The 22,032-nt window shown below is 44.4% G+C and overlaps 1 protein-coding gene across 2 annotated transcripts in view; it reads right to left on the bottom strand.

The window, feature by feature from the left end:
• ST6GAL2 (ST6 beta-galactoside alpha-2,6-sialyltransferase 2) overlaps positions 1-21,640 on the bottom strand; it is a gene marked incomplete at both ends in the record, with an annotated part of 52,403 nt that extends 30,763 nt beyond the window's left edge. The window contains one exon of one of the 2 annotated variants that reach the window (XM_084277252.1): positions 21,530-21,640. In XM_084277252.1, coding sequence (XP_084133378.1) covers positions 21,530-21,640 — 111 coding nt within the window. Of the gene's footprint in view, positions 1-20,249; positions 20,283-21,529 lie in introns of those variants that run through there. The other variant, XM_084277253.1, reaches the window with a different exon arrangement.
• Positions 21,641-22,032: the final 392 nt, after the last annotated feature.

The following is a 22,032-nucleotide window of genomic DNA, read 5'->3' on the forward strand; positions in this document are numbered from 1 at the left end:
GTAGCAAATGTTAGCTGTGGGCAACCGTTCCCAAAGGGCTGAGAATCAGACCAGGGTTTATTTGATGGAAAGCTTAGGCGGCCTCAACAGATAGCAAACGCTCCTTTAGTTTGCTTCATCTCTTAGTCAGCTAATTCCAGGGTATTAAGAAACCTCTGGCATAGGGTGAGACAGCTGGAGGCTGCATTTCCAGGATGGGGGTAACACACTCATCCTCTCATGTGGGAAGTGCCAAATTGGTTTTAGCATTATCACATCATTTCTGCGGTGGAAGCCATACAGTAGGCAGCAACAGACAGGCAAGCCTGTGGGGAGTGGTGACTGCCAAAAGATGTATATTAGTCTGCTGATGGCCTGGGTACTTGTCTTATTGGCTGTGATTAGGCCTCCTAATTAACGAATCTCTTTTGGACAACTTCCTTGTTAGTCCCAATAAATCTGGCTCCTTCCTTCAAGCTGCGTTCAGTATTTATTATTTGTGGCAACATAACAGAGTATCTTCTAAAACAAATGAAGAAACATTCAAACAAATCTGAAGGAGGATTTTTAATATACATATATATTTTTTTATATTGCTCAGTGCCTCTTTAACCTATATTTAGTTATCTTGGGGAATATTCTTTGGGAGATAGGGAAATGATGATATTGCTAACCCAATTCAGCTGCTAAATACAAGCCAAGAATCCCAAGCCAAGACATTTCCAAAGCAGAGCCTCAGGTTATGGTTTGCTCCTGGAGATGCAGACAGGCATCATGCCTGTTCTCAGGTTATCTGATAGAACCCGAGGAATTCAAGATAAAGGGGATGAAGGTGAAGTGGTGGGTTTTTTTATTTTATTTTTTATTATTTTTACTAATGACCCATTTCCAGGAGCTCCGGCTGGAAGAAAATTACCAAATATAGTGAGACTTGCAGTAAAAACTCACTCGAGCTGGCAGCCCGGCAGCTGGAGAAATGCTCAGTGGGGCTTCTGCCAAGGAACGTGTCCTAGATTATTCTGCAGGAGCATAGGGGCTTAGATATATAAATCTCCAGGCTTCAGTGGGAGGTCAAAGGTAGCTTCTATGCATCCGATACCCACCATCCATGCTCCATCATCAGGTTCAAGCCGCTTAGCACTGAAGCCAGCTATCACTTTCCTACAGCCCACAGTGCTGCCTGCACAGCCCACAGTCCACATACAGGTTACACGAGTGTGGGTTGACTGGAAGGAAGTAAAAGTAATGATAATGGCTCTTAGCCTTTATGTACAGACTTTCCTGCTGCCAATGGAAATGTTCATCACAGCATCAAGGGCCAGGGAGAACGCAGCTTTGCAGTGACTGACTGCACCTCTCGGGTCAACCTCCATCTATCCAACTTGCAGCATCTCTGCTCTGGAGCCATGACAGCAACTTTTACTCTGATACTTGCCGAAATTCAACGCTCCAGCCAGGATTTCCTCCCACATGTTAGGCCAGGGAAAGCAACACAACCTCTTTGTCTTCTATTGAATGGTCATGAGCTGACCACAGTCCTGTCATTGTAACTGAGGATTTCTATAGAAATGTACTACCTTTCATTGCATGCAAAATTCAGAACAGTTTCAGCATAAATCGCCTCCAGGTTCAAAACTACGAAGGGGAAGAAGTGTCAAATAGTTGTGCTGAAAATAAGTGATTTTCATAACATAACCCAGTCCCTACAGCCTCTCAAGGAGCCCCTCACATAGCCATGGTTCCACCATGGGACATGGATGCATAAGCCACCACTTAGACCACAGTCCTTAGCATGACTTCACACAGAAACAGTAGAGAAGCAGCAAAGGTATCTTTTCTGCCCTTGCAGAACTACCGTCTCACCATTCTGAACAGTTTTTGGCCCTGCAGAGAAGGACTTGGGGTGATGGTGGACGAGAAGCTTGACATGAACCGACAACGTGCGCTTGCAACCCAGAAGTCATTTTTCCAAAGTTAAATTCAATATGCCACTGGATATTCAGAGGATCCAGCTTTGTACAAACACCATCCCAGCTAGTTACACCCTTATACCTCAGTATTTCCTCTACGTGGGTAAAACCTTGCAAATCAAGCAACAGAGCTGCACACGTGTTTTCCATGCTGCACTCATGCATCCCTGCTCCCTCTCACAAACGGTTGTAGAGGAACTGCAATTGTTCTCAGGGGACCTGATCAGCATTAAGGTCCTGGGAAGCCAAACGCTGCATGTCTGCATGAGGCTTGCAGGCTGAAACCACAAACTGGCTGGAGATAAAAGCCAGGTGTGGAAAGAAGGTGTTCAGACTGATGGCCATCACTTACTTGTGCATCCTCCATTCATACTTAACCACCTTATTAATGTATTTACTTTTATTGATGAGGTGAAGTCAATGAGGAGGAAGTGAGTATGCCAACACCGGGCAGGAGTGCTAGTGAAAGAGCAAAACAACATCTGCCAGAAGCAGGGACATCTCATCAGAGGGCAGGGAGAACTGGAAGCAAAAACTTCCTCCCACCAGAATGGTGATATCCTTCCCTCTGTGGAAGCACCTGGTGAGCCTTGCTGAAGCTGAAGGCAGGCTCAGCCCCAGAGCATCCAACCCTACTTCTTCCTAGCAAGCAATGGGAAAGAGACCACCAAGCTCCTGCACTAGGCAGAAGATGTGGGTGAGCAGCAGGACCTGAGCCTCCTTTCCCCTTTATTCTGGGAAGCCCTTCCCAGGTCAATGTGCTGTTTCCTGCCATCCTCATACATGAGAAAGGGTACCCTGAGGCACCCACCATGCTCCTTACAGGTCCTTATGCTGTTCTCTCCCCTCCCATCCTTTGCACCAGGGCATCCTTAGACTGGGCTTTGCAATGGATTTGCTCCCAAAATATAGCTGCACACATTTTTCACTCCTTCTACCCTGTGAATGTCACTTCATACTCCATGTGGAGATGCTCCAAACTACAGGAGCTCATCCTCAGCACAGCCTGGCTTTCTGTGGGACTGATCCTTCCTTGCCCAGGGTATAAGGTTTTAATCCCTTTCCCCCCTGCAAAAGGACACTTCAGGAGCAGCCCATGCTGATGTTGTGATGTCATATGTAACTGAACATGATGGCAGAAATCTCTTAATGCCCTGAAACAAGACAGAGAGGCGCAGGCACAGAGAAATCCATAGTCTGCTCAGTGTCTAATAAACCATGAGAAAAAAAAATTCAGCCAACATACATAACTGTATTTGGTTCCCCTCCCTCTTTTTAAGGGACAGCTTTTGATACCATAGTTGCAAAAACACATAATTCAAAAAAGGAAGGAAGTGCTTTGAGGGTTTGTTTTTTTTTTCTTATTATTTAAAACTTGACAGGATAAACGAATCACAGTCTCATTAAACCACACAAATCTCAGGCTGCACACAAGCCCAAACCACGAGAAACAGGACATTACAAATCCTCATGCCGTTCTACACTTCCAGCACAACAGCTCATTTTATTTCTCCTCTTGGCAAGGCTAGAATAAAAGGCTTCTTTTCTTTGCTCCATAAATGTTTTTAGATGCTATATTACTTGAACTTAACACAGCAGTAATTGCACTGAAAAAGGGCAATCTGAATTGCTTCCTGAAAGAAGGAAACATTTATACTAACAGGCGCACGAACAGAGAGCGCAGCGACAAAAGGTCTGTTCCAATCCTATCACCAAAAAAAACTTGACCAAACTCATAAACTCTTCCAGGCAGGAACAGTTGCAGAATTTTGATTTTCCACTCTAAAGCAAGGACGTTTCTGCAATATATTGATTATCTGTATCTCAATATAGCAGTACATTTTACATCCTCAGAGTATCTCTCTACTGTATATTCCAATAAAGCAAGTCCTATAGGCACTGTGTTTTGCTTTGCATTTTATTACTAACTTTTTTACTAGACTCTATTTTGTCTTTTTACATTTGTTCCAGAAAGGAAGAAAGCCCCTTTTTTAAAAAAAAAAAAACTCTGAAAAAGAACAATGGTAAATAAATCGTTCCCTATTTCTCAGCTCTATCTTGGTGCCAATTCCTACTTGTTTATGTTAGCAACATAACTAAGAGAGCATTTAGAAAACTGGCACTGTTGATGCCTCATTTCGATACGTTCATGTACATACATCCAACCAACATGCTTTCTATAGGCTTCTTTGCTCTAGGCTAAAAGCTTGAATGAAAAGTTTCACCCTGGAAGAAGAAGGCTTGCCAAACTGAAGGATGAAGTCAGTTCAGCCCTTGTTACATTACAAATACAATCCAACATCTAAGTTTCCTGGAGTGGAACACTTTTTCCCCCCCTTTTTTGTACATTTTAATACTTAACATGACTATGCTGATGATAAGCCAACCTACACTAGCTGGGATGTTTTATTTGGCTTCATGAAGCAAAACAAAGTCGCATGAGTATCATTATTTTTTTTCCCTTTTTTTTTTTCTCCTTTCTCCTCTCCATTTTGGCACTGTTTTACACATGGCTTAGGGCAGTATTAGTCTAAACTATGACTAGATCAACAGAAGTATCTTCTGTGGGGGATACGGCTGTTTGCAATTTGACACAAACCACTGGAACCTGAGTCCTACCTGTCTGGAAATTTTGCAGAGAAACAGGATAGCTAAGAACTACCACCATGAAAACAGTAAGAGGGAAAGTGACAATTAAGTCGAGGTTGTTGGTTGGATTTTTCATAGCTTTCCCTTTTGTGCAGTCCTTAGTGCCCATGTGCAGTGCATTTTAAGTCTTCTCTCCCAGCACCTGCCATTTACTCCCTACATGTACAAATGACTTTACAAGGTGGAAGGTAGCAGAAAGAAAACCCTAAAATGAGGGTCTCTGAAAGCTCTGACACCGTGTTGTGGCTTAACCCCAGTCAGCAGCTGAGCACCACTTGCTCATTCCCTGCCCCAGCTGGACAGGGAACAGAATTGGAAGGGTAGAAGTGAGAAAACTCATTGGTTGAGATAAAGACAGTTTAACAGGTAAAGCAAAACTTATGCACAAGCAAAGCAAGACAAGGAATTGATTTCCCACTGCCCATGGGCAGGCAGGTGTTCAGCTATCTCCAGGAAAGCAGGGCTCCAATACGCCTACCAGTGACTTGGGAAGACAAACACCATTTTTCCAAACGTACCCTCCTTCCTTCTTCCCCCAGCTTTATATGCTAAACATGATATCATATGGTCTGGAATATCTTTTTGGTCAGCTGGGGTCAGCTGTCTGGGCTGTGTCCCCTCCCAGCTCCTTGTGCACCTCCAGCCCACTCGCTGGTGGGGAAGCAGAAGAGGCCTTGGCTCAGGTCCTGTGTTGCTCAGCAGTAACAAAATCATCCCTGTGTCATCAACACTGTTTTCAGCACAAATCCAAAACGTAGCCCCTTATCAGCTACTGTGAAGAAAATTAACTGTATCCCAGCCCTAACCAGTATACATCATTAAAAGAGAGAAAAACTGAAGTGAGAGGCAAAACAGCCAGGTAGTTTGTAAGACTATTATGTTAATTGTTTTTGTAATAAAAGTTGAAGGTTTGAGCCCATCCTCACTGTCTGCAACTATGGAATTACCATCTGATGCTAATTTTCACCATCATAAGAGACAACAGAATTTAAAACCTTGTACTTTGAGATCTACAAGCTGCAACAGATGGATCTGTGAAAGAGTAAATTCTTTTCTCACCAAGATACATGATAGAGGTTGTTGACATGCCTTTACGTCTGGAGGAAAGTCTCCACTTAAAACACTGACTTTGAAGTCTGAAGCTAATCAGTATACATGTAATATATTCCCTTCCTCCAATTCTTCAACAGGTGGCCTTCTCAAAATTTGCATTAAAATATTTATCAGTAATTCAAATGCTGGCTGAGTCTTTTTGTTTGCTTTCAGCCAACAGGCAGGCCTTTGAAATAACAGTAAAAAGCCTTCCTTCTAAGACTGCCTCAAATAGCTGAGCCATGCAAACACCCCACCTGGGTTTCGCACACCCTGCTTAGAAGTTGTGGAGGAAGAACATCCTTTTGCCCAGCACAGAGAGTAACCGAACCCTCAGTCAGATGTCAGACACACCTGAAACTCTCTTTTTCCCTCTCCTTGCTGTGTGCTGGTGACTTGGCACTCATGGGAACAGTCTCCATCCCGTCTGCGGTAAAGAGTAGCTGGGACCTGCCCATGCTCCTGTGGGGTACTCGCCAGCTTGCTTTCCCAGGGAGTCTCTTCTGAGCCAGTGCTTGAATCTCTTCAGGTTCATGGCCTTCCTTCAAAACATGAGTTTTCCCTCCCCATGGCGCCATCTGCCACTTAGGGAGGCCATCAGCAGCACTCAAGCCAGCCTTAAGGAGAATCAAGCCAAAAAAGGAGATGGAGACAAACTTTTATGTGGTTTTACCCCTTGCCTAGCATAGCACAGCCCCAATCCATGTCTGCTGCTTTTAAGTGCTAAAGGCACACAGCAAGTAATAAAGTGAAGCCAATTCACTGCCCTAAATCAATCAGAAGAAGGTTTTCTCTGCCAACATAAAAAGGGACTGTTCTGAAAAAGAAATCTTTGTTTCAACATAGACTGATTCCTTAGCAACACCCAATCATAGAATATCCTGAGTTGGAAGGGACCCATAAGGATCAATCCTCTCAAACCTAGCCTGTTGATGGGGTTTTAGTCCTGCTTCAGTCCTGTTCAGACACTAAGTAAATGAGAGAAGAAAAAAAAAGAAGTCTGATCTAAAAGCTAATGATTAACATTTCTAACGTTTCCATTATTCTTGCTTTTATTTCCTTATTTGCATCTATATCCTAGTCAGCATATGTTCAGTAGAGCTGTTTTACTAACAGTCAAAACTGCTACGGAAGGTATAGGGTATACTATGCAGGATGACTGCAAGCAAAGCAAAATTTCCCTGCTTTCAGCATGTTGTTTCTTTTTTTTTTGTTTAAAACTGTTGGAGAAAAACGTACTGAAGCTCATGCTAAATCTGGGTATAAAAATGCAGAAAGACATACTGGCAGCAATAATAAATGATGCCAAGCAGTGATAAGACTCTTGTTCTGGTGTTCAGCTGTCTTAAATCCACTCCAAACATCTCATATTTTTCAGTAACTGTGCCTTCTGTTATCCCTACTCTGCTGAGGCGAAAGAGTGAAATTCTTGTGGACCTCTATTTGGACATGGGGTAGGACAGCAAAGTGCTGGTAATCCACACTCGTTAGTAGGAAACCTGCCACTAGTAGGGAATTTACTCATTGCTAAGCCCAGTTTGGCGAATTGGTTGAACAAAATTTACTGATCCAATAAAGCAGGAGAAGCTCTACATAGGGATAGCATGTTTCCTTATTTTGTTGTAACCTGTACTTTGTTTCAATGCGCTGTACAGCTTCATAGTACTTCTAGGAACTCTGGTGAAATAAATGTACAACACAACCCGCCTCAAACAGGAAATTTGATGTTACCCCTAACAGAGCCTGGAGGGCGGTGAGAAAGAGAGGAAGGGCACAGATTGGCATGTTTCAGCCACCTCACCCCTTCATTGGTACAAAGCTACAGCCAAATCCTGTAGCATCTCACAATCCTGAAGAGACACCTGGCTAGAGGAACTCTGAGATTTTAAGATGGATTTACGAGCAGCAGGAGGCTGCATTTATTCAAACATACCTTGTAGCTCATACTCTGCTTTTCCAAAGGAAGAGCCCAATCCTGTCCCTCAGCAGCAGTCACACAAGCCAGTTTTTGGCCTCAGTGTAAGAAAACGAGCTCAACTGAGCTTTTCTTAAGTGAGAGACAATATGTTGCAACCCAGCAGAAGCCAAACAACCACTCTTTAAAGTTGGTCGGAGAGGGGGGGAGTACCCACACCCACATTGCTGAGGTCCAGCTCTGGGTGCAGCACCCCGCTGACAGTATCTGCACACAAGCACTGGCTCCCCGCACATCGCCCAAGTTCATACTGTGAATCAGGTAGCTGGAAACCCCCACGTTTTAACCCAAAGATGTTGTACCTTTACAGATTTTTCTCCTTCTTCCAGTTCAACCACTTTTTGAGATTGCCAAATCTCTTCAGATCACTCCAAAAGCAGCAGAAATTATTAACAGGGAACTAATTTATGATGAAATGGACTTATTATACTAACTACTGATAATTTTTTTAAGCTTTAATTGTTCAAATTTGATACAGCTCTTTAAGACTCCTATCCAATGTGCTTTCAAAATTCTCAGCGGATAGTATTTATCTGACTTATTTACTAATTACTTCCAAATTACAAGTGTCCCTCAGGTCTGAATCATTTTTGATGAAAGAATGAGAGGAGTTACATGGTTTGATATCATAAGGGAAGAGCCATTAAAGGAAAAGAATTTGTATGGCTCAGATCAAGTGAATGGAAAACCTGATTTCTTTGAAGTGTTTTCAAACTTTATCACCACCCCTGGGTAACAACTTTTTTCTGTTCAACCTTCCACACCGTCATCATGTCAAGATCTCTGCTTAGTTCTGGGTTGGTGGGGTTTGGTTTTTTTGCAGTAAGTGGAGGTAACCATTAAAACCTGTGGCAGAAGCAGTACTCCAGACTACATATACCGTAAATGTCACTGTCTCCATACAGAAACCAAGTATGGACGAGCACGTAAAGAATAACTTAAATAGAACATGCCCAAGGGCATACTGTAGAGGAGCCCATGTTTCCGTCGGTGGGTAACGTATACAGTTTCCTTTCCTGGAGTCAGAGAATCTGAGTTTATGTGAATTCTAATATATCACTTTTCTGCCAAGCACGCTGTTGTAAGAAACAGGCTCGTCGGTGCCTTTAGTTTAAAATCAATTTCACTTGGCCTGGGCATCCGTGAATTCGGGAAAAAATAGACTTTTAGTACACGGCATTTGCTGTCTGAAAGCACTGTCTTTCTTGGAAAATATAACACTGTTAATACATACTTTATGTACTTTATGCATTACCTCTACAGTTACTATTTCTCCAGTTTTTTGGCCACCACTGGTTACTCCAGACTACAGTCATGGGTTTCCTCCAGCATCACCACATCACCGTAGCCACCTCCTGATTTCTAAAACCTCAGGAGAAGCAGCATCCCTACGCTGAACCATCTCCAAGACCTATGAACCAGTCACCACTGCTGCAAGTCTCGACCCAATCTGTTTTTATCTTTTTGACACTTTTATTTAACATGGCTACTCCCAAGTCACTTGACATTTTCCTCAGTATTTCTTGTAGACAGGACTTGCAATTTTATTCTTTTGTAACCTCACTTCAGCTGGACAGAAAACGAGGGGAATCTTTTGCTTAAAAAGGTATTGCATTTCAAAGAACAGAAAAGTATAACTGTTTGGTTTAGTGGATCTGAATGAAAAATTCAATTCCAGTTTATATCCCAAAACCACAGTAGAATTGATGTGGTATCAAATATTACTTTCTGAGAAAATTGGGCAGTGGAGAAATGTGCAAGTCTCCTGTTGCTCCGCTGTTACTGACCACACTTCTGCCTTATAGCTGGTTCCAAACAACTGGGATGTGGGGGTAGGCTGGAATCATGTACAAAGCAGCTGACTTTACTCCAGCAGTAAGGTAAGGAAGACTTCATACTCTATTCACATATACTTACTGGGTTCATTGTGCACTTATAATACACTTCAGAGTCATGAAACTCCAGCAGTACATGTCCATCCAACAGCTTTATTGCCTTTGATTAACTGTATTGTCTGGCTGGTGATGTTCCTGTCTCGTTTACCTAAAATGTTAAAAGTCAGCAAATAATATCAACGATTTAATGAGGAGCATTTTAATTTTTTTACCTTTTAACTGGTTTTTTAGATAACAAGGGAGCAAATCCAGAAAGTTAAAATGGCACTGTCAAAAAGCAAACTACTACAGAAAGAGGACTTCACTTTCCCTAGGTTCTTTCTTGAGCTGGATCAGATAGCAATCTTGGCCATGCTGAATTTCTCAGCAGTCAAGGCTATGAATTACTACTGGCTGCTTGACTGATTAGACATGGTGCTGGTATGCCTGAGACCTTCCAAACACTGCAGGGTTACTGCAGCAGTAGACAATACTGTAATATTGCAGTATTATGGGCTATGCTGTTTTCTCTCTCTTCTCTCAGCTTGTGCAGTGGGTTTATGAGACTCCTTGGAAACTTTCATCTGCAAGCATGGGATGGAGTAGCACCAGTAGTAACTCAAAGCTTTGCAGTCTGAAGAGCACCAACACACTATTTCTAGAAATGCCAAGAAGATAAAAATTCATTGAGGTGATCTCCTTCAGCGGAGCCCTGCTTACCAAAGAAATCATTCAGGCAGTCTCTATGCAGAGCACTTACACTGCCATGCAGCGATGCACCCTCATATCTCTGTGTTTTGCTTTGCATTTCCTCTTTGACGGCTGTGGCTTTGGTGCTGTCATCAATCACCTGAAGAATACTCAGGACACTTTCAACTGCAGCTAGTCATTCTAGGGAGAGGTGTCCCTGCCCATGGCGGGGGAGTTGGAATTTCATGATCTTTAAGGTCCCTTCCATCCCTAACCATTCTATGGTTCTATGATTGTTTTAAAAAAACAGCAAGGCTCTGTGTCACACACACTACAAAAGCAAAGTTCCATGTATGCACTGTGCTCTAGCTGTGCCCTTATTTATCTCATGACGACCTTGCAAGAGCAACATATATTCCAGTGACTGCAAGGCTTAATTATTTTAATTCCGTGGTCCAGGAGTTTTCAGCGGGGTTTCTCTAGTGCTTGCAGCTTTTGCAGACTGTAGCAGTATATCTGATCACTGGTTTAAGTAGCTGTGATCACATTACACCCACCCTGCACGCTTCTCATTGGCTGCCTGTGTAGTGGCAGATTGATTTTTAGCTGGCTCCTAATAATAAAACGCCCGAGCAAATAGAAAACCTTCTGATAGGTATTTTATGCGGACACCCTTTTTCAGGGAATTAACCCATGGTAATCTACCGCATCTTGACAGACAATTGCATGTTTAGCATGGGATGTGTTAAGTGAGAAGCAGTACCAACCTCCCTCTGCTACAGATGCTAGCACAGGCAGAGATGTGAGCACCAGTACAGATGGCAAAGAGGACAGAGCCCATGCCTCGCACAGACATGGACCACCCCATGGTTTCATAAGCTGCAGATCTCAGGAGGCACTGGGGGATCCTTCCTGAGACCCTGAGACAGAGTACTACCAAACCATGATCACCAGCATCTTGTCTTTTCCAGGAGCAGCACTATCCAACTTCTGCCGATTCTCTCCGGGCACTTTCAAACTTGAGCCCCTGAAGGAAAAATGCGGTCAAGCATCAACTTCAAATGCTCAGTCTGTGCCTCCGAGTGAGGGCTCATTGCAGCTTGACATCTGTTCCAGCCCTGCTGGCTCTGTCTATAAAGTGACTCAGTGAAATTATTCAGTGTCTTTAAATACAGCGTATTTAGGGACCTTTGCTCGTTTGGCTCCATCTAACAATAGCGAGTATCTGCAGTGGCATGCGTTGGTCTTTGCATCCTTCAGAAAACAGCACTCAGAGTGGAGGAAAGGGCTGGCAGTCTTGCTCCTATACAGAATTAAGCCACAGCTAAGGTGTCCCTAACTTGAAAAATAAAAGCCACTTCCAGGACCACAAATATTTTATCTGTATTTTCCAACACCCATGTGAAATTTCACAATTTTGGCAGCTTGAAGTTTCAGGCCACAGATGTTCAGACACAGTGAAGAGCAGCTCAAGAGCACCCATGGAGAACATTGATACCAGTCTTAGGCTGGTGCCAACTTTATGGCTTCCAATGGCAGGAGCTGCCACTTAGGGAAACCCCAGATGACAAGACGGCCATCAACCAGACGCATTTTTCACCTGGAGGTGACAGTAATAAGCAGACCAAGAGACACTCTTTTTTACCAAGCAGAGTGAGAAAAGATCTACTCAACAGTGAGGTCTAAAACCAGACACTCCAAAAAGCTCTCCAGTGATACTCAAGTGGAAGCAGGACTATAACTATGGTTCCTTCTCCAGCAGATGTACGACTAATGCTTCTGCCTTACCACTTATGCCTGTACGCATCCATGCGTAATCTGGCTCCGAGCTATATTGCTCTGAACTTACCCTTAAAAAAACCTCACAACTATAATAAATAGCAAAAATATGATCAGCCTGAAGAAACAGCAAGTTAACAATTAAGATGGTATGAGTACCAACTATGCAGGAATATTTCCAATGGAGAGATTTGCTTTCTGTAACAAGCTCTGGTTTTAACCTTCGTAACTTCAGCAAAGTAAAACCCAGTCACATGAAATTTCACAGTCATGGTCTCGTGCCAAGGAAAGCTTCTCTGGAAAGTTTGAGGTAGATCAGCCAAGGCATCTTGGAGATATGAGAGTTCCAGAAAAGTGAGGTGTTCTTCACTTCTTGGACTGTTTCCTAATTTTTTTTGGCTCTTCATAACTTAAAAATGGCTGGCTTAGACATTCCAAATTTGCTTGGCTATTACTGGTGCCTTTGACTAGTTGCAGGCTATTTTATTACTAAATGTGGGTTTGCTGCAGTTCTGAGCGCTGCAGTTGTTAACACCACATGTGGGTTTGTATATACGGTAGGCAAGCCAGCCTGGCTCACTGCAGGCTCCTCCATCGCCTCATCGGCTGGGCTCAGGAGACAGTTCCAAAGCCCAGGACCCTTCCCTCAGATCCAACTGGGTGTAAGAACTTGGCAGAACATTACAGACTCTGTGGGGGAGCTACGTTTCATCAGGTTGAACTGCAGTGAAACGGTCCCAGGGTATTTCCAGTACCAAAGTGTCTCTCTTGGACAGGTAAGCACTCACCAGGCACAGATGTTTTCCTATCCAGACTTATTGTCATCCTTCAATTACTCCTTTGATCCATACTCAGCCTTACTTTCTGGTGCAGCAAAAACATTTTGCAAGGGAACATCCACATAACTTCCAAGTACCCCCTCCTCCAAGGATTACTGATCCACCCTATTGTCCGTTTCCAATGTGACTGACAGCTCCGTGCTGGGGTCTGAGTGCTTCTGCTGCAGCTTATTCCCTCTCCCTGCTCCACATCCTCGGTCTCCAAGGCCCTCTTACAGGCCAGAAGGCTCATACGCACAGACGCGACATACCTCCTTAGGCTTCTGGGCAGGAAAACCCAGGGGGAAGATCTCAGCCCTCAAGAAGCAAATTTCCCCTGAGCAAACTAAAAGCTTTGATAAACCCTGGAAAGACTGTGGGTAAGGAATTCACTCCTGGTGGGGACTGCTCTGTTCACAATCTTGATTTTGATAACGGATACTATGGCAACCTCATGCATCTCTTGACACTGCCTTCAGCATGGTCAACAACTTTAAACAACTCTCCTTAATCTTTGATATTTCCTTTGACAATGGCTATCACCTGCCGAGTTGCCAGGAAAACACCGCAGTGCTCTGCCGATCAGCGATGGAAAACATTTGGACATTACAGGCACTTCTCAGTGAAGTACGTTTCTACACAGAAAATGCCTCAGTTACAAAAAGACCTATTCTTTTTGAGATGCACACATGCATGACTCCCATTCACAGGATCTATGCGAGTGCATCCAAAGTAGAATAGGCTTGAAAGCGTCTACATTTACTGAACATTGATCCCGCACAGAAGTGCTTTATGAGAATGACACAGTCTTCGACCTACTGCATCTTACTTTTGCTTTTCAGAAACAAAAGATTTTGCCACGACCATGTCACCTACATTTAAAAAAAAAAACCAAATGGTGACAAAAGCTCAAAAAAAAAAGAAAAAAAGAAAAATCCATGAAACATAAACGATCTACCCAGTAGACAGTAAGAGCTGAAGCTTTTTTCCACATTTTCCATCCAATTGCATAGTCATCAGAGCTCTTTGATTCGTACTGGCTTCATACATCTGGCCTGTCACCTTTACAGTGCAGATCATCTAACCTCAGAGGCTTGCTCTTCTGAGGGGAGAGACCACGCAAAGCTCAGCCAAGTTTTACAAAATACACAGCCCTGTGCTGGGTCAGCCAGCCAAGGAAAGCTGCAGGAGGAGGACTGCTGATGGTCTCCCATGGAGCTCGAACAGCCTCTGCTGCCCTTTGGGAAGGGGTGCTACCCCGGCTCCACCTCATACGGCCGCCGTGTGAGCTAATGAAAAGAGCATGAGGAGGATCTGCATGCACTTTCCTCCCCCTCTCAATCCACAGAGGGCCAGTCACAGCCTGACCCTAACTTAACACTCGGGCTGTAAACTTACTTAACACTTGTAGAAGAATTTATTATTATTTTTTTTTCAAACATACTGATGGCAGCATATGGCCCATCGACAGGTTTATTATTATAAGACACTTTTTCCACCAGGTTATAGTCTGTTTTATAAACATATGTTTCAGCACATAATAAAATCCCTAAGAACTGTTTCTGAAACATAATCACTATGCAGGCACAGAAACTACTTTTCAAGGTTTGTCAAGATAATGAAAGAAACAATCTTTTAAGTGACTTCCAGTTTTCTAAATGTCTTTTTCTAAATGTCTTTTAAATCTAAGGGTACTGAGAGTTATGCATGTTAAACAAAACAAAAAATAAAGTGAGTTGTCTTTGTTAATGCCATATTACTCTCCATTTTGTCAAAGCAATCATTTTTATACTTAGTAAAACTTCTCCTTTAGCTAAGCAGACCCTTTAACTATGCTTTAAATCAGAACATGAGTTTTATGGGTGAATGATACGCTTCTGAAAAAGGAAAAAAAAGTGGCATATTATAAAGAAAATGTCAACACAATGCAGCTACAGCCATGCAAATACATGGGTGTCAAACCACCCTTGATATTCCATACCCTTCAGCAGTCATGGTGTGGGGTCAAGGTAGTTAAATGCCTTGCATCCATCTGCAAGGCTACATCCAAAGTGAAGTGTCCAAAAGCGTGTCACTGCTTGACTTTCCTATAAACCACATGTGTGTTCTTGAGTATCAACGCTTCTTGTCTATGCAGCTACAATGCAATTTCTATGCTAGCGCTGCAATCTTTAGGGGAAAAAATATATATAATCATACAGTGTACACTGTTTTCTCCAAATAACTCCTGTGCTCGCCTTATTCTTCATGCTTCTGCTATAATGTCTCATGATATACTTAGCCCAAGCAGGCTTTGTTTTAAAACTGGCTCCTTCAATACATCAAAATATGACCCAACTCACGTATGTTTGCTAAGAGCTTTGTTTCCTACCACCCAAGTTTATTGTCTCCTGTTGAAAGGAGCATGCAACTGGAATACAAACTAGGACTCATAGGGGTCTAGATCCAAAGCCTACTTAAAAGCAGTGCAAGACCTTTCACAGATTTTACGGGACTGTAGTTCAACGAAGACACTAGAGGCCTTCCAGACTGTATGATATACTACATTAAATACTCCTGAACCACTAGGAAAAGAAAAATCGCAGCCACTTTGAACATTTCTTTACTATTTAGGGTATTCTGGGGGAGAAAGAACACTTCTGTGGTTCTCCCTTCCCCTTGACACTTCCCCACAAAACACAGATGTTTTAAGGCACCAAAAAAAATTCCTCAGTCACCAGCAGATTTGAAACTCAAAGGAAAAAACAATTCCCTAATTTTATCACAGGTGTACTGTTATAATTGGCACGCGTGAGCCTGCATTCAAAGAAAACTCATTTCTTAAAATTAATCACTGACTTTTTCAGCCAGTTGGTCAGTAACTACAATCAAGTCTGGCCATGATTAGCTTCACTGGGAGATACAGTGTGGCCTCGTACAACGCTCCTTCCACAGGATGAAATCCTAAACCCAGCAAAGCCTTCGAATATTTTGCCAGCATCTTATTCAGATGGAGCCAGGACCTCATCGATGCTGCTGTGTGCTTTTTCAGCTTTCACTGATTAGGCCTTTCTAAGAGAGACAGACCAACAGCTCCGACAGCAAAACGCGCTCTTTCTCCATCAGCAGCCTGAGCACCATCAGCAATCACACGTCCCGACACTGTGTTTGGAAATGCTTAACTGGTGGGATCGGTTTGAGGCTAAGCTGAGGCGTGATGTGCTTGTTAGCCACTCTAACGAGTCTTCTGACAAGAGGGTTGGCTCTGCTCATGTAATTGCAGTGGCTGCTCCTATGATGTGGAAACCTGTCTATTAGAAACCACATTTCACAGGTGACTAAACAGCCATCAGATGGTAACAGCTTTCATTTGTTACTGACCTCTGTTCACTGCCACAGTGTGAATATCCCGGATATCCTGCTGCCAGTCCAGAGCCAAACAACTCCCGCTCTGCACAGTGCGTTATAAAATACCTACAAGGTTTTTTCAGATTTGCAACACATTGTGTTGAAAGAGCACTTTGAACCCGGGAATCACCTCTCTAAAGAATGTCAAATTCTGCACTATTTGGTTTTGGACCACGACTGTAGAGCACATTATAACGTTTTTATGCTCAGAAGGTATGTAGTTAGGCCCCTGTCCCTCAAACAGAACATCGTGGAAAGATGAGATTTGGTATTTCATCACGTGAGGATCAGAGCCTTTGCTGAAGGACAGATGGGACAGCTACCAGACCAACAGCAGTCCTTCCAGTGATGGACTGACAGGCAACTCCACTAACAAAATTAAATACAGAAGTTAGCGTAGCAGAGCTACTTCAAACTAAGGGTCCTAGAAAGATCCCTCATCAAGTTTTATACCGTCCAAACCCTTGGCTCCATCAACAACATAATGAATTCGCAAAGTTGCAAAACAAGTCACCCCATCTCTCCAAGTCCTCTACGTATCTTCTACCCACAGATCTTCTACCCAGGCAGGTATCACAAGGGAAGAAGAAAGTTTCCTTTCCCCATTTAACAGCCCTTTGGTTCATAAGATTTTGCATTCAGTCCCCAGAGAGCACTCTCAGTCCCTCCACAGCCCTAGCTATAAACCACCCTAATCTCAGGTAGTATTTGTACAATTTAATACAATAAAGAGTGGATTGTACGAAGCCTGCGGTGAATACGACTCCGATGACAATCGCAGAGCTGTGCAATGAATAACATTTACTTTTCATTTACATTTAGATTTCTGAAGCGCAACCTTCCACAAAGCACAACGCAGTAACGCGCACAACCAGCCGCACCGCCGCATCACTGATGAAACCTAACAGCAACCCAGGCCATCGCATCCCAGAGTAGTTCACTGAAGCTCCACTCCACTTCCCCAGCTCCCACCAAACCTTGGGCCATCTTCAGCAGCGTGGAAGATCTGGTGTCCCCAGAGTGGCTGGGGTCAAAGGGGGCTTTGATGGCCCGTAGGTCAACAGGCTCCGTCAGAGCACCCATCAGGAGTGAGTTCCCAAGGTCAAGGGCCCTCATCTAAGAACACTGGCAACTGCTCCCTGACATTTAACTCTTCAAGCATTTATCCTCCTGGAAGTAGCCAGTCTCAGAAAAATTAGTACAGGCACCACAGTGGTTTTGGCATGCTTTGCCCTCAAGGCCAACCATCGAAGCGCTGTTTCTAGTTTATGTAAAAATTTCAGACCAAATAAAAATAAATGTGAATTTCTTTTCAAAATTGCTTTTGTCCAAGTGTTACTGATGAAGAAAATCAGTTTGCTGGGGTTGCACCATAGAAAAGACTGGTTCTAAAATACAAAATGCTCCTAAGACCCATAACAAATATCAGGTTTTTTTACATTATTCTCCAATATAATATGGTAGCTGTAGCCAGCTTTTCATATGATCTTGTACCCTAAATATGACACCGTGAGTTTCAATAAATTACATTTATTATGGAATTAATACATACAATTAAGCACATGAAGAAAGGGTCACTGTATCTGAACCCTTTCTAAATTCTTTGTGGCAGAGATTTCATCCCATGCTGCTACTTTGTACATTCTTAAAATAATTTTCAAGACACGCAGTGTCACAAAGAAATAACTTTTAACTTCAGTAACCATTCTAAAACTTTTGGAAAACCAGTAATAAATAATTTCAGCATTCCAATTTGTGTCGAGGTTTGGTGGATACCTAAATATGAATGAGAGAGTTTTAAGGAAAATCCAGACACATACCCATACAATGGCACGCAGAACAATTGCCCTGAATTGCTACCAGCAAAATCCCAACACGACTGTTTTCAGTTATTCAAACTGGAAACGTAGTGGCACAACTGCAAATGAGAAGCCTAAAAAGTGCAAAGTTCAGGAAAAAGCCATGCATGCAACTGCTCCAAAAATAACCCTGGTCAGATAAAAGTCTGAAAGCAATTATTTGGGCAGAATATTGTACACAGACCACTGCACTAAGCTTCTATAATTAAACAAGACAAAAGTTCAGATGGTGCCTAATAAACCATTTACTACATTAATTATATTCAAGTGTGGCTGTCTAATGCTTGGTAATAACCAACAACAAGGGAAATAATTTAAAGAAAAGTATCTGATGTGGTAAATTTCTTTCTCTTTCATTCATCAGTACCAATGTCACTAACCAGCCTTTCTAACACACTTCAAATGCATGAAAGGGATACTGCTCACTGTCAGAAAGAGCTATTTAAGGGCTGTAAACCTCTACTCCAAGGAAGCCAAGAGTCTTACTTGACAAAAATTATTTCTGCACTATGAAAGCAGCATCAAAGCCAGACTTTCCATTCCTTGAGTTAAGTCCCTACGCCTTTGTTCCAAAGTTACGGTGTCACAGGGGACCCCCCCCCCCTTTTTTTTTTTGGAAGCAACATCTCAGCAGGCCTTCTCAGATCAACATATTTCCCACTGACCCTACTCCCTGGATTTGCCTTCCTACCAACCACACAGCATTTTTATACATCTGCAATTCTAACAGTATTTGTAGCAATTCCTTATCAAGATAATTAATATTAGGGAGGCATTTAATATATTTTGGCTTCTTTTAATGCCATTAGTAGCTAAATACATGGAAAACGAGCCAACACCATATGCCCAAGTACTTCTCTGTAGACTGCCAGCCAATTGCTTAGCAAATACAGAGAAGTTCCCAAAACACAATCTGAAAATTGCTGCAGAGAGATTTGCATACAATTTCTGATGGGCCAGTAGCATTCCAACAACTTATGTAAAATTCACCATGCACCACCGATACAGGCAGTAACTACCATACACAGTGACAATTCACAATGCAGTCGTGAGGATGCTACCGACTGAATGCTGTTCTACCTCATTTCACTAGTCTGAAATAGAAGAAAAAAAAAAAAAGTAATCGAATTCTGTAGGATTACAAATATTTTCTGGTTTGCTTTCTCAATTGTAACCGTAAAATGGTATCTCCTGGCTTTATGCATAGCGATAATGCTTAAATCTCAGAGGGCATATAACAATCATTTTACAGATTTCAAAGAAGGACGGAGTTAAGGTGAACATGCAACTTTTATCCATAATGTCCTTCCACCAGGACGTTGACAGATGCAATCCCAACATCCCTTTAAGCTCCTTTTATAAAGTTTTTACAACACTTTATCTATTGTTTGGCCTTTCTTTCCCTTTCCTCACTAGAAAACACATAACAAAACATAGACGTAGAGGTCTGCAACTTTGTGACAAACCTCTAACGTTTTCTATACATCCTCCAACCCTGAATGTGTGGTGTGGACAATGCTGGGAAATCCTGTCCTCTGCCCAGATCAACTGCAGAAGGATAAAAAGAGTTCTCTGACCACCACATCAGGAGTTGTGGAGGTCCTAAACTCCATCACAGAAGATTTCTTGCCTACAAAGAATTCAAAGACTTTGCTTAAAAGATCTCAAACCCAGGACTTTCGCAGCAAATGGCAAGCAGAGCCCGGTCTGCTTCAGCAAGAGGTGTCTGCCAGGACGCCCCTTTGTTGTCAGCAGCAGTCAGTGCCGAATATCCTTGGGTTTGAATACATAGGCAGGAGGACCTCACCTCCAGACCCTTTATCACAGCTTCTCACACAGCAACAAACAGCACATCTTTTCCCAAGACTGCAGTTTTTGGATGTACACAAAACTAGTAGGTAACAACCGCAGGTAACAGTGGTTCAATTGGAAAGCACGTGTGAAGGAAAAATACCTCTAAACTACACTTCACATTTAAAGTAATAATAAAAATCCCTGTAACCATCCCCCCCCCCAACCCAACCCTAAAACTGCAAGAGCTTCATCTCTAAGTGGAAAAAATGTAGTCATTCTTTTCCCACATCCTAAAGTCTCCCACCACCAAAAGCAGCTCAATTATTTTTGCATGAGTTTTCCAAACAAAAAGAGATACACGCATATATATGTATTAAAATTACCTGGATGCAGACATCACGCCTGGAAAGTTTCATTGCAAAGGGTTAAAGTTCAGAAAGTTTGCAAGACTGGAAAAGGAAAATCAGATTGAAAACCGAGCAAAAGCCTTAACCTTGAGGTTTGCTGCTGCCTCCTGCCTATCCCTGAACATTTCTCTCCACATGAAGAAGCGAGACGACTAGATCTCACTCCAACAGTTACCAACTACATTACTCCAACTAGTAAGCTCACCAGATTTGGTTTTTTCCCTAACGCCAACTGAAACACATTATTACCACGACAGAGTGAACTACAAACGGTAGTCGAGCATTAGAGACGATAATGCTCCCGATAAAAAATACACAAGCAGACCACAAAGGCGATCCACGGTGTTTGTTAGAGGTAATTTCGCCGAGACCTTTTCTTTCCCCTTTGAGGGTATCGATTTTTATACGCTAATACGACTATTTATAAGCGCGATCAGCGAAGGCAAATACAGAACTAATAGCACAGCCTTGAGAAGCAGCCACAAAAAAAAAATAAAGGGGGAAAAAAAGGAAGAAAAAAAAAGAAAAAAGGTCTCATTTAAATTCCTGGAAAGCACTGCTTCTCTAAACATATCTATTCAGGCTCTCTTGAGCAGGCGAACCCTACTAAAAACACACCCTGCAACACTCCCCGCCCGAAAACTGTTACGCCAAGAAGCCACTAAGCCATGCCACCGGGAACCCGCACGGCTTCACGCGTTGGGCTTCCCTTCCAGCGAACGCTGCACAGCACAAACCCTCCCCCCCTCCCACTGCGCCCCCTCCTCTCCATCTAACACCCTCCTCCCCCCAAAAAAGTGCTTTCCGCCCGGGGGTGCCCCTACATACCGCCGAGGCGCTCAGGGCTCTCCGGGGTGCCTGCCCCCCGAGGTGCAGCAGCCGGGGCGACGCGGGCGCTCCGCCTCGCCGCTTCCCACGAGGTGCCTCTCCCCCCGCATGGTGGTGGCCGCCGCACGCACAAAGCGCAGGGCGCGGGCAGCCGCCGGGGGCGGGCGGCACCCCGGCTCCCGCCGGATCGCAGCGGCACCAGCGCCGGGAGGTGACACGGGAAGCGGGCGGCTCGCAGCGGCGCGGCGCGGCACGGCGCGGTACGGTACGGTACGGTACGGTACCGCCCCCCCCCGGGCGCTGCCCACCCCCCGGGAGCCGCCCACCGCCGCTACCCCCACAGGAGCCACCGCCCCGCCCGGGCCGCCCTCGGCGGAGAGTCCCTCGCGCCGCTCGGCCCCTCCCGGGATGGGGGGCGCCCCCGTTACCTCGCGGGCGGAGCTGGGGGCTACGGCGGCGGGGCGTGAGGCTGCGCCGGTAGCCGGGCGGAGGGGACCGCCTGCCTGGGGCCGGGGCCGGGGCCGCGGCGGGGCGGACATGCCGGGGCTGCCCCGGGGGCCGTGCCGCGCTGTCCCGGCTCATTGTTCGGGAAGGGCAGCGGCGGGCGGGGCGGCTCCGGCGGGAGGGGCGGGCGCTGCGGCGGGAGGGGGCCACCCCGGTGCTGGGGACAGAGTCGCACCTTTCCCGGCGTGGGTGGGGAGCTGGGGGCAACGCTGCATCTTCTCTGCGCGGTGGAGAGTGCGTGGGGCCGGGGGCGGCGGGGCACCTTTATCCGCGCTGGCCGGGGACGGGGAGGAGGGATGCCCGGGCATGAGAGAGCCGGGAGTGCGCGCTGCGCCTTCCCCCGCCTCGGCCTGGCGGGGCCGCGGGGGGGACCGCGCTGCACCTTCAGGGCGCTGCGCCGGAGAAGTTCAAAGCGGGAGGGAAGGAT

Source organism: Gallinula chloropus (genome assembly GCF_964237585.1).
Source record: "Gallinula chloropus genome assembly, chromosome: 1".
Classification (NCBI taxonomy): domain Eukaryota; kingdom Metazoa; phylum Chordata; class Aves; order Gruiformes; family Rallidae; genus Gallinula; species Gallinula chloropus.